This window comes from Melanerpes formicivorus, unplaced genomic scaffold (genome assembly GCF_026170545.1).
Source record: "Melanerpes formicivorus ecotype bairdi unplaced genomic scaffold, bMelFor1.0.p_v2 SCAF_32, whole genome shotgun sequence".
NCBI lineage: Eukaryota > Metazoa > Chordata > Aves > Piciformes > Picidae > Melanerpes > Melanerpes formicivorus.
Genome location: NW_027142384.1, coordinates 2,921,663 through 2,935,222, shown reverse-complemented (window position 1 = coordinate 2,935,222; position 13,560 = coordinate 2,921,663). Strand labels below are relative to the sequence as shown.

General features: G+C 36.3%; 1 protein-coding gene across 1 annotated transcript in view; it reads right to left on the bottom strand.

Annotated features, from left to right (window-relative positions):
- Positions 1-1,377: 1,377 nt before the first annotated feature.
- FAM135B (family with sequence similarity 135 member B) overlaps positions 1,378-13,560 on the bottom strand; it is a 244,861-nt gene continuing 232,678 nt past the window's right edge. Inside the window, exon 21 of the mRNA XM_068155482.1 lies at positions 1,378-12,308. Within this exon, the coding sequence (XP_068011583.1) occupies positions 12,103-12,308 (206 nt within the window). The 3' untranslated portion in view covers positions 1,378-12,102. The remainder of the gene's footprint in view (positions 12,309-13,560) is intronic.

Sequence of the window (13,560 nt, the reverse complement as noted above, 5' to 3'; positions counted from 1 at the left end):
TTAGCCCAGCAGTGTGCAGCACTAGATACATATTGCTGTATATGTTCCACATTAAAGATCAGACAGGGTAATCCATAAATAACTGCAGCTAAAAAGCTTGTGGCAGCTTTGGATTATACAAGCAGGCAAGATACATGCTTGTAGCAAGAGGATGCACAATTTAAAGTGAGATGATTCTATGATTTTGATGTCCCAAATCCACCAAAATAATTGGAAATTTGGTAACTCCCATATTCTGCTTCCAGCAGGATTAATTAGAAGTAAATTAGATGCTAATGTTATGTCTGCATGCATGTGAGTGTGTGTGAATGTCTCTCTCCTCTGACTCAAGAAGAAAACTTTATCAGACCAGTGCGCACTCTCAGGTGTCACCCAGGCTACAGAACAGATTGCTAATAACACCACTCTATACATATCAGTGTCTAATCAACAACACCTGAAAGGATGAAATGCAGAAAGCCCCCATACTCATAGTATTTTCCCCAGTAATTAGACCTGAATTTCAGCACAGTGATGAACTTAAAAGTTCAGCAGACCAGTTTTTACCTCTTTGTTTGCTAATTACAGCTTTAATTATGCCATCAGGTGTTTGAGTCTGCACTAATTCCATCTCTTCACTTTTATATTTGCATCCCGACTTTTGCAGCCAATTGCCCATTACCAAAGGTTGTATTTGTGTATTTGTGGGGGCATGGATTGGAGGAGAAAGAAACTGGGATACAAGGATTACAGGAGGGTACACAGGTTGCAGCTGCAGGTATAAGCTACCTCTGGAAGAACAGGACCAAAGCTCAGCCACACACAGAGGCTACTGCCATAGAGAAAGCACTGTACTTCTAGGTGTTAAGGAGCTTTACACCAAATTTTTGGGCTATATAAATATTTTACCTACTTTCTTCTAGCTCTTCAGCCATAAAGCACTGACTGTCCCTGCCATGAAAGGAACCGTTCCCTGCTTTATGATACTCATGCTTGACATGGAATTATTTACTATTCCCCCTGTCTCTCAAGGGCATACATGACCCTTGCTCTTATACTCCCTTAAGGGCCATTCAACCCTTTGCCCTCATCTAAATATCTGCCCACTGCCTTTTAGAAAGCAGAGACCTTTCAAAGTATTGCTCTCCTCTTACTTTTTTTGTCTAGGAAATCTATGCGTTTCTGAAATGCAATTGTTGATTCACAAAGTCAGAGCTGGTTTGCCTTTCAGTCAGAAGGGCAGTTTGAATCAACCACAATCCTTCATATAGACCATATATTCTCTTGCTTCATACTTATTCTATTTTGCTTCATTTTTGTCATAGTTTTTGCTCCACATTGCATGAATAAAGGAGTTGTGGAACTTCCTCAATATTAAGAACCACACTAAACACAGACAAAAGGAAGCAAAGATTTTATTGGCATTTCTTTACACAGAACACAAGCTACACAAAATGCCACAATAAAGCGTATGTAGAAAAATAGTAGAATCATATTGGCACTCATGACTATTCATTATTATTATTACTATTATTATTATTATCATCTTATGATACAGGTTTCATCATAACCATAATAAATAAGCATTAAAATTTCACAGTGGCATTATAAGCTTTACATTCATGATCGTGTTTATACAAGGGACCACGTCGGACTTTTTCAGCTTTTTTATATGATCATGATTTGAAGTAGTAGATTAAAAAATGAAAAGCCCTTTCCCTTAACCTATAAGGATCTGTCCACATTAATCCATTGACTTGATCCCTTGTAGAGGTCTGTGTTTGTCTAATAAGACGTTACTTTTAAAACACAATTGACCAACTGGAAAATTGGCCTTAAAAGAACTCAGGATATTTGCTATCTTCCGGTGGTCAGGCTGTCATATACCATAAATGCTACTGGCTGTCATTAGGCAAGATTCTTAGGTTGTATAAACTGCTTTTTCAGGTTATCCCACTTGGGAATCAGGCCTATGGTATCAAGAGAGTATTTGAGCAGCATTTTTCAGGATCAGACCTTTCTGCAAGACATTGTCAATGCTGTTGAGTCAGAACCTACCTTTCAAGAAAATAGATTTGTATCTCTGTTTTCCCTAAATGTCATGGAATTGACTCAACTTCATTTGTGTCCACTTTGTGAGATCAGTTTTAGTTTTCTGATGTATGTTTCACTTAAATCTTGACAGACATAGTTAAAGAAAATTGAAGTGTATGGCAGTTGATAAATGTTCATTAGGGAAAGGGAAGCAAATTAGGTAGTGGCAGACAGCGCATGTGTTGTAAATCTTGGTGCGTTAAGAAGAAATAAACAAACAGTACAGATTTTCCAAGATCACAGCCTCTAATTATTATCTCTTCTGCCTGATTTGAAATATAATTTGCGAGAAACATAACTGCCTCAATCAAATGTAATAATGCCTCATTTAAAAGTACAACCTCTAGAGTCACATGACAGAATCAGTTGCACTCAGATTCAGACAACAAAAGTGGTTACAATTAAAAACACCACAGACTCCTCATCTGCAAAGTTCAGCCTCAGTATCATTACTGTCTTTAAATTCTAATTTGCAGAAGGTTGTACTTACTGTTACATGCACCAGTTAAATCATGCATATTGCTTGCCCTGAACAATCAGCCTTAAAGGAAGTACTTGAAGAACGATATATCTCTGATACATTGCTTTGCAGCCTGAGTGCACAAATATAGGCATGTTACTGATGCTAGTATTTTACATCCTCTGTTTATGGGTACAAGTGGTTATTAAGTGCAGGAGTCAACCTCTTGATTTTAATATTTTTTTAAAAATGAAATAAAATAATAAAATAAAAATAAAATAAAATATAGAATTAAATTAAATTAAATTAAATTAAAATAATTAACTGCTTGAAGTTGAAATGAATCACTTGAAACTCAGCCCACTGGTATTTATCAGTTGCTTATCTGGAAAAATAAAAGGTATTATTTCTTTTTAAATTTTATACCCTTGTCCTTGTTAACTGAAAATTGTAAAAGTTTGCATAGTGAAAACCACTTTCAGAGCTAATTACATACAGGATACAGTAGGTTTTATTTCCAAGGGATATTTTCTTCTCACTTACTAAAACAAGTAAAACATGAGTGTTTGAAACACAAGGTAAGTTGTTTTTTCACAGAACTGTGCTCCTCTCCAGGAAATTGTGTTTCACATATCAGATGAGGAACAGTGAAGGTTCAATTTTAGGTGTTACCATTATGGTGAGAACTAATCCAGCAGTGTATGGTGTTAACCTTGACCAATTAAGAAGCTATTTCTGATCACATTGCTAACTTTAAGTATTAAAAAGTTAGAAACATGATTATGAGGGCAGCATTTTTAATACACTTTGAAGAGAGTTTCATCAAGGTTTCCAAGCCTCTCAAACCATGATAGTGGTTCCAGTTTCAAAAACAGAGTAATTGTTTTCACCCATTGGATACTTGCCTTCACAGATATGTTTTATTTGGAATATAAACCAGACATTTGTAACTTTAAGAGCCTATGAATTTGCAGCATGGAACAGATGGATAAGAGAAAGAGCACAAGATTTACCCGTTTTCTATATTTGTCTAACTTAGACACTCATTACCACAAACTCTACAAAGGAAAGGTTTCTAAGCAGGTAAGTCTTCCCAGTTAAGATTTATACTGTTTGTTGAAAGTAATTCTATATAGGGAGAAAGTTTAGGGCTTTGATATCTCTGAGGATGGGGCTAATTGCCTAAGAGTAAATGGGAAAATGGAGATGTAAGGTCAGATTTATTTTTTTAATTACTTTCTTAAAAGGATTTGAGTATATATTAAGGGATCAAAGAAGATGATGGAGGTCTTAGTTTAAGACAGAGTTAAGAAAACACTTTAATATTAAAGGGATTCATTGTTCAAGCCCAAAAAATTCAGTCCTGAGTTAAACTGTTCAGCATTTAAAGAGATTTATTATTAGAGAAAAATCCAAGTAAGAAAACTTAGAAATAAATTTCAATTTATTGAAATCAATTTCAATTTATTTCTAAGCTCCATGTTTGGAATTTTTCAGTCTATATTTTAATTTGACTGGATACTTTTTCCTAAACATGCAATAATGTTCTGAAATTGTTTATTTTAGTGAGATAGATAAGGTTTGGGAACCTATTCTTTTTACTTTCTCCATCATTACTGATATCCTGGAGGGCAGATATTCCTTTTGCGTCATAGACAACAGTGTTTATCCTGCATCTTTGCCTTCTCCTATCCTTGTCATCTGGACTCTTACTCACCTGAAGACCCTGAAAGGCATGGGACAAACCACGACAGTATCTACTTTCTTTGCAAAACAAACACAATGGAAAATAAACCTAGGAAACATTACAGATTCCTAGTGGATTTTTTGGTGTTTCATTTTTTTCTAGGTATGTGATCACAAAGGAGCTTGTCCAGACTGATCTCTCTCATACTTTGTCAGAAGATTAAACAGCAGAAAAAGGAAATAGCTAATTTCCTGAACTAGATGCATAATCAAATATATGCAAGACTAAAATTAGTAAGAAGAGTGGCAAAGCTGATAAGTCATTGGTCTATGAGCTTAAAAATGAATGCTTGGTTGAAGAGGATGGATGCCAAGGAAAATAAAAAAAATGGTGACAAGCTTCCTGTCTCAGTAGATCAGCTTGATTTGACAAGTTGCATTGACCATGGAAACCATGGAGGTGGTAGATAACATGCGTCAAATTCAAGACTGCTGAGATAAGATTAGTCAGCTAATGGCATGCCAAGAGATTGACAAATCACAGCACAGAACTCTCTCTTCCAGTGCAGCAAATAAAGCCAACAAGCTTCTCCTTCCCAGGACCTCTGGACATAACCAAAGTAAATTTCCTCAAAAGCAACAGAAATGTGGTAGATTCAGCAGTCACCACCGACTTCTAAATACAGTATGGCATGCATACCCTTTGTGTGAGAATGTACATTCATTACATATGGGAACATAACATTCATTACATATGGAACATAGCATGCATTACATAAGGGAAAAGGCATTTTTTGGGTAAGTGTGTAGGGTGTACATAGATGTGTAGATGGCATACAAGAACTACATTTTGTGGTGTTATTTTTACTCAAAGTGATGACACAGCTTAGATCAATAAGGTTCCTATAGTTGCTTCTTCAATCTCTCTTGTGAATGTAGCTGTGTATATGACAGTATCAGAAATACCTTGACATATTTCCATAGCTGAGAATGATGCAGGTAGTCTTATCTGTACAAAAATAGTAAAGAGATTTCTCTTGGATTGGGACAGGTAGATTTCTTCTATCACTTCTGCTTTCAGGAAGGAATGAAAGATTTCATGAATTAGTTGCTAGAAACTGCCGTGAAAATTGAAATATTAGTGCTTTCAGCAACAAAAGCTGTTACACTTATTTGCATATGGGAAGCATAGAACAAGTGAGGCCATTGCAGTATTCAAACACCCACGCCAAAAAAAACAGTTGTTTGAGACTGGACTTTTATGTGGAGGAGGTTATTTTGTTCCTTTCGATAAGCTGTTTGTGTTTGGAGCTGATAGCTTTCAAAGACTGAAAGGCATGCTGGATTGCACTGAGTGTAGTCCTGTTCACCATGTCAGAGTTTCTTATTTTCAGAAGCAGAAGCTACTTGAAGATGTGCAGCTCCATGCATATAGCCAATGGACTTCTGGCACATATATATATGTGCACAAATCAGGTTCAGACAGATGCAGTTAGTTTGCTATGCGGACAATAGGATCTTGCAGCACTTTGGGTGACATTAGAGAGCTGAATTTTCTAAAGCAGAGAAATCAAGTTTCAAGGTTGTAATAGAAGTTAATTTAGTCTGACCTTTTCCATAAGACGTGTTTATACATATTTATTCTTTATGCTTTTATCCTATGCAGGGAAGGCCTGACTCATCTGCATTTAAAGTAGCTCTATACTGATGAAACTGTTTTCATAAGCATTTCTATTCAGTGCATGGATTTCTATTAGGAAAGTGCATATGTATTATATAGTCTTATTAAACCAGAGAAGAAAGAGCTGCGACAGCTCTTTCAGACCAGAGACTGTCAGGAAGTAGCGTACTGTGGGCCAGATAATCATGAGGTAAGTGATACCCCTGTCAGTCAGCCAAGAATGGAGCAAGCTCACATCAGGCTTCCTCACCATCTGCACCTAAAGTTTACCAATTACTAAGGTCACGTCAAGTGAGATGTGCAAAAATCAGAGGGAAACAATTAACACGGCAGTGAGCATGCCAAGCTTACAATGTGAGACCAGATATAATGTGTTGAAAAATGGTAGTGAAATGCCACAAGTCACAACCCTTTTTCTCTTGCTAGTGCTATTACCTTAACAAAGACAATGCAAGTACAAGAAGTAAAGGTGAACTCCAAGGTGGATTCAAGCTGGAAGTTTGCAAATTACAGCAACTAGAAAACATCATCAGCTCTTAAGATTAGAACCTGACTTAGAAGAGGATATGATGACAGTTTACAGTTGGCAAGTCTGTACCAGAGCTATCATCAAAGAAGTCTGCTAGTACCTGCTGACTCCTAAATGCAGTTTAAGGTTGAGAAACAAGAACAGGCCCAGTAAAGGGCATCCAAGGTTGTGAGGGGTCTGAGCAGAGGGTTTTTGAGGAGAAGTTGCTACACTTGCTTAGTCTAGCAAAGAAAAGACCAAATGACTGTTTGCAAGTATTGAAAAGGGAGTTACAAGTACATCAGAATCAATATCTTCCCCATGGAATAAAAAGGTGGAATAAAAAAAGTTAACAGCAAGAAATTGCAGCTAGGAAAGATGAGATTGGATCTTCTTTATTTTGTATTTTCCCATGGGAGTCATGTACAGCAGTTGAAACTATAATCCAGAGTAGTTGCAGAGTGTCCATCATCAGACATTGTGAAGACTCAGCAAGACAAAGACATGGCTGACCTCACCATAAGGGGAGAAAAACAATAAAGAGAGACAATAAAAATTACAGAAAACAAAAAATCCCCAGGAAAAGAAGTGATGCAAAAAAACTCCAGTTGTCCATCACCAACCAACCGATGCCCAGCTAGTCCCTGAGCAATGGTAGCCCTGGCCAACCTTCACACATCCTCCTCCACCAGTTTAATTGCTGAGCCTGATATCATGTTGTTTGGAACATCCCTTTGGTGAGTTAGGGTCAGCTGTCCCAACTATGTCCCCTCACAGCTTTTTGTGCACTCCCAGCCTATTTCCTGGTGTAGTGGTGTGAAAATCAGAAAAGACCTGGACTCTGTGTAAGCACTGCTCAGCAACAGTGGAAATATTTCTGTGTTATCAACAGAAAAAATTGAAACATACCCCCATACAAAGTACCTATGAAATAAATTAATTATATCCCAGTCAAAATCAATACAAAACCTAAAACCACCGACAGTATTGCAGAGGATAGTAGAAAGTAACTGCCTTGTTTGGGTAGTTAGAGAATTTTGTAGCTTTATATGATATCAGGAATGGAGGAATAAAGTGCAGTGGAAGACACAGGGAAAAAAAAAAGTAGGAGATGTAATCTGATCGTGGAAAGGTGACCATGCAGATTGAGACCATGCAACTTGAGAATGTCAGGCCAAAGCAGATGAGGGTAATTTAGGTTACCCAAACTACAGAAAAACAGGGGAACCATGCACAGAGCAAGAGACAAAACCAAAACAAAGAAGAGTCAAGCCACAGCTAAAGAAATCCCACAATAGATATTTTGTGACTCAAAATATTAATGGACTAATTTTTGCTTCAGCAATTATCTGTGTACACAGTTGTGCTGTATTTCATGAAGTTCCTGAGACTCTGGTACTATAGCTTGCCATATAACAACTTCATTAAAGTGTCAGAATAGGTAGGCTGAACTCTGACTCCAACAGACCTGGATTTATACTGATTTATATCTACAAAAAGCTCAATGATTAAATACACACTGGAAATTTGGTAGAGATGATAAAGAAATATTAAAGACTGAGCTAGAAATTGTGAATTACTTAACAATGTTCAACACCAAAATTGCTGAGCATATGTATTGAAATGGAACAAAACACTCCATCAGAGTTCTCCATGGACATGACCTTTAACATCTTAATGACCAGCTGGAGTGGAATATGTTAGGCTGTTCTAATGATAATTTTCAAATGGAAATTCATGTTCAGAAAGAAAATAATCATTCATCTGGGCTCAGGCATGCTGAGCCTGCTGCAGAAGTGTCCCATGACTTATTCATTATATATAAAATTTCATGGGAAATTTGCATAAACCTTCACAAGGGTTTAACTCCATTTTTAGCAGTTCTCACTGTTTTCCTGCATCGCCACTTAGCTATTTCAAATGCAAAGGCAGAAAGGAGGAAATCTTTCTGCAATGTGCAGAAAACATCAGAGGAACCTAGAAATCCTAATGAAAGGTTTGGTTTGAATTCCCAGTTTCCACATTGTTTTGTAATAGCTTTCTCCCTCAAGCATGGGTTTTCTCTGGCAAAGGAACAGTGAAAAGAATTGAGTCAGTTTACATTTATGAAATGTTTTGAAGTCAAATAGTGCTTAGTATTCCTGTTAGTAATTTTCAAAGCTCTATGCTAGGGTTTCAAGACTTTTAGAACACAATCCCTTAAAGCTAAGTAATTTCAACTTCGTCTATTGTCAGTGGACAGACCTCATTTTGAACGCTACTTAATAATTTACAGAAAATGTGCATCCATGAAGCTAGAGAAAGACACCTTTCCTGCCAAATTTGGTAGAAGTTTGTTTCTTCTATTCAGTGCTTTTGATCAAGGTGTACACACAAATCTTGCACCTAAGTTAGAAAAAATGAAGAGCTAACAATTTGTGATATTATCCAGTCAACGAATGGCGGGTCTCTACTTTTTGTCTATGTCTTAGACATTCAAAAAATGAGTCTTACAATAAGTTTCCTTGTCTGAGGGGAGAGGTTAGCAACCCTGAGTGCCATCAAAGCAGAAAACGGGATCACTTCTGCAGTCTTTCACTAGTACCTATGTCTCATCATTGATTACACAAAGAAATCATTCTACACAGTTAGAAATATGGTGTACACAACTAGAGTGGATTTGCAGTCTTGTGAGTCATTATCAAGGCAATATCCACTAAAAATAGTGCAAGAAGAAAAATAAAAGAAAAATAAGAAAAAAATAAGTTTAAGAGAACTTTAAAATGAATGTTCAGCTAGACCATTAAAGACAGTATTTCCCATAATGTTCTACCAGCACAGGAAGATAAAATCTGTCTCATCGTTTGACAGGAATGACATCTCCCAGATTTTTTGCAACTTCATTGAAGCTTTCTGCCATACCTTTCAAGGAGCAAGTTTCGTGAACCTCATCCAACTCCATGTGCAATCCAACTCCAATTCTGAAATCAGTGTCAGAGCCATGAAAAAATACTATATGTATTGGAATATGGAAACTCTTAGTTAGAGCACTAACTCTTAGCTAGAGCACTGATAGCAGAATAGAATGTGACAATAAACATACTGAAAGGCCCAGCGACTTCTGCAGCAATACAAGACAGACCTTTTCACATTTCTTTCCCAGTCATGCAAACTGATGGCTGGGAATGCTGTCTAATGCTCAAGGCAAGGCAAGAAATCACCAAACTGAATGAAAGAACAGATAGAGTGGTATGTTGTCAGACTTAGTATAATCAAGCTTGAAAAAGTTTGTGTGAAATGCTGAAATAAACACTTTTCTTTGTACAGACTGTATACATATACACACATATGCACTAGGCATAGGCAAACTAAGCTCTTAGATTTTTTCAGAGTTTTTTGTTGCAGGCTCCTGAACACTTTCTAAAAGAGAAGCAGACCCTCATACAACACACTAAAGCTTGCTGATGGTCAGAAATTGCTTTCCTTTTTTTTTTATTCCCCCACATACTCCCTAGAAATCCAAGTCTGTGGCTGAAATGCACTGCACTGAGTGACAGTTTACCTACACATCTCATTGGTTTTAAGAGTCTGTAAACAATTTGCCAGGGAAGAAGTGAGATGTGATATGTAAGTGTAGCTAGCACAAAAATGATGAGGCCAAAAACTAATGAGGGCTTCCCAAAATAGAAGTGGGAATAAGAAGTCATTAATTCCTGGCAGAATTTATTTCTTTACTGGTTAAATCCAGCTTTTAGCTTGAAAATGTCAATTTATGAAAGATAATTTACAAAACAGGGAAAAAAACATACTTATTCAATTCAAGTACTGAGGTAATACGCAATGTTCATAAAAAATTATCAGTATTGAAGCATACCACATAAATATGTCTATGCAATTTCTGCCTCTTTGAGGGGAAGATTTTTATGTGCAATATACCTTCCTATTTTGAGGTGATCTTAATCTCACTCTTCTGTATAGTCCTTCTTTCTCATTCCTATTTTAAAAACATGCCTCTATTATCAAACTTTCCTGGTTCCTTAGCAGTCTTTAGTAATCTATTTGCAACTCTTTACTTGAACTAATTCTGTGCAAGTTTTCCACTATTCTTATCTGGGGAAAAAAAAAATCCAAACCCAACAAAAATATTAATTTTTGTTTTCAGAGATATTTTGCTGTTGTTGTGGGGTTTTGGTTACATTCCTTAATGCTCTTATTTCAGAAATCTCCACTAACTTGATCTTAATTTACTGGTGAGAGTCTTGACCTCTGTAATGTCTTGATAGTTTTTCTCACAAAATACAGAAGGCTGGTTAATTCTGGTTTTAAACACATTATATTTATATTAAAATATAGCCTGCCTTAAAAACAAAAAAGAAAAGTGAAAAATCATTCTTTTTTTTTAATTGCTGCGACCTTGAAAATGTATCAAAATGTTATGAAAACATATAGAAAGATATTCAAATTCATCACTTTAAATCTGAGAGCTTTGTGATAAAAATCTTAATGAATATTGGAAAAAAAAATATCTAAAAAAGTGAAAAATGAGTTATTTTCCCAACGCTTAAAACCAGTCTGGAATATATATTTGTTTAAAACATTTTAACCATCTGCAACCATACAACAATTAGGACTGCATATAGCGCTTCAAGTGGACATTAGTAAAGCATACATAGAATATTGTGAGAGAGACAAAGTTTTCCACAATCCTTACCACTTTATATTTCAGCTACTATATATTTCAGCTGCTTTTAGGGTTTGTATTTATTTTAGGACTGGTACTGACTAGATTTTGAGTTTCATATCAGAGCAATAAATAAATAAATAAACAAACAAATAAATAAATTAAAAAAACAGACAAGGGGGAGGGAAAGTAAAGGTACTTAGACACAAATGTAAAATTAAAAGTTGTACCTCTAAGTTTATAATAAGCATGATAATGGTCGCCTATAAATGTAAACAAAAGGAATATTAACAGATGCCACTGATGCTTAACAAGTAATTCCAATAAACTCCTTTTGGTTTGGCAGCTTCTAATTGAACAAAATTCTTCCCAGCTTTAAATATATATACTTTTTTTTTTTTCTTTATAAAAGAGAAATATCAAGATTTCTTCATTCTGTGGTAAACATTTCACTACTTTCCCATATTTGAATGCACTTCCAGATTATTACCAATAATAACCGTACAAATATTTTCTTTCAAGAAATGGAAACATCAATACTTTTGTAGATGTTTTTCAGACCTTTCAGTTCATCACAAAGAAGTTTTTAACCTGAGTTCATATATGCTTGTTTCCTCTCGTGTTAACTATCCCAAAAGTGCTACAAATGTATAGCTTTGTTAATATGTAAATAAGCATTAAATCAAGGACAGCCAAGTTCCTGGGTTAATATTCAGGAGAAATGGGAATCATACCAGTCAAATCATATTTAGAGAATTAGCCTGATTATTCTGATTCTGTACTTCAGAAGTGGCTAATATCTTTATATGGACAAAGAACAAGGACACCGAAGAGGAATTTTTATTTCTTCCAAAAGCACCAATATTTGGAAGCTTGAATGCCTTAAATTCATAGCACTTTATTCTCTGAAACAGAAATGAAGATGGAGTTTGAAAGTCCCACCTGACCTCATTTCTAAGACTGCGCTCTTTTGGCTGAGGAATTGTCCTCCATTCAATTAAAAGTTTTGCCTCTGTTGCCCCATACTTCAGGCACTATTTGAAGTAGTTGAGTCCTGCCACAAGGAAAAACTTCTCCAAGAAAAGTTCAGAATCCAGCACGGCAATGTGGGCAGCCCGACCTATCAATGTGTTGGCGGTGTTAGGCAGAGCATGGAACACATTGTGTCTGATCAAAGTGCAGTCCTTTGCCCCAATCAAAGGCTGGAGCAGGTTGTTAATCATTTCCGCATAAACAGGACCTGCAAAAGAGTTTAGATGTCATGTTTACACACCAAAGCTGCCAGGTCTTCTCTTTCCTTCCAGTATCATTTAGCTACAGTCACAATGAGAAGGAAAATGGAAGTAAGGTCAAAATACAAACAATAGCAGTCCATTTAAAAGATCTGATAAATGCAGGATGTTGATCTAATGGAGGCACTGGCCTTCTGAAGAAGTCTGCTGAAGCTGCTATCATGAAGAGTGGGACACTTCCTAGCATGTAATTTCATCTCCTCTGTGGTGGAAGGAAGCACCCCTGTTTCCTTCAGGAGAAGAGGTTTGGACTCACACTGCCTGTGCATTCAAATGCAAAATGGTCTGGTAAGGCCCATTTAGGATTCTCGGGGAAATCTAATGCTGGAAGGACATTATGCAGACAGTTGAGGAGTTTATACACCAAGAATAATGGCTCAGGAAACTTGTACTTGTAAATGGTCTACCTTGAGAGCAGAACTAGTCCCTGCTAGATGAAACATCTCCTTGGGAAACAACCACTGGAATAGAATGTTAGTAAATTACCTTCTAATTCCTGTCTGAGGTAAGACAGAAAGAGCTATGAGGTGTGATTATTATGGTGATAATTGGACCTGTGTGTCTCTTTCTACTTCCAAAACAATGCCTCCATTTCTAGGTAATCACACAGGTGAAATGGGTATGAAATGACACTGAACATTATTTTTGGAAACAGTATCAAACTGAAGCCATGAAGCATTTTATAAAGGAGGGAGACTACCAATAACAAAGGCAGTACTTGGAGAAATATGCAGCCTGAGTTCACAGGAGGTCTAAGCTATCATGGCATGAATCCTCATGTGTTTTACAGATTTCATTAAAAACCCACGTGACTTCAGTTCTGTCCCTTAAATTGCCTGGCAATCATCCAAGCACTATTGAAAACAAAGGGGAAAAAAAAACCCTGATTTTGGATGTGCTAAGAGAAATTCCATTATGTGAAACAAAGGTACGACAATACTGGTAAACCAGTACACTGCAGGAAAACATTGTCAAGAGCTAGTTATATTATCATTACTTTAAAACCCATAAATTAGAGGGAAGAGGAAGAAGGAACAAGAAACCTTTGATTATGGCTTGATTGAAATTTGGTTTTGTCAGACAAAGTGCTTCTTGAAAAGCTTCTTTTATTGATTTCAGTAATTTTCTGTGGAAAGAAAACACTTTATTCCTAATGAGATAAACATCTGAGTTTTCATCATGCTGATGAAAAACTCTTCT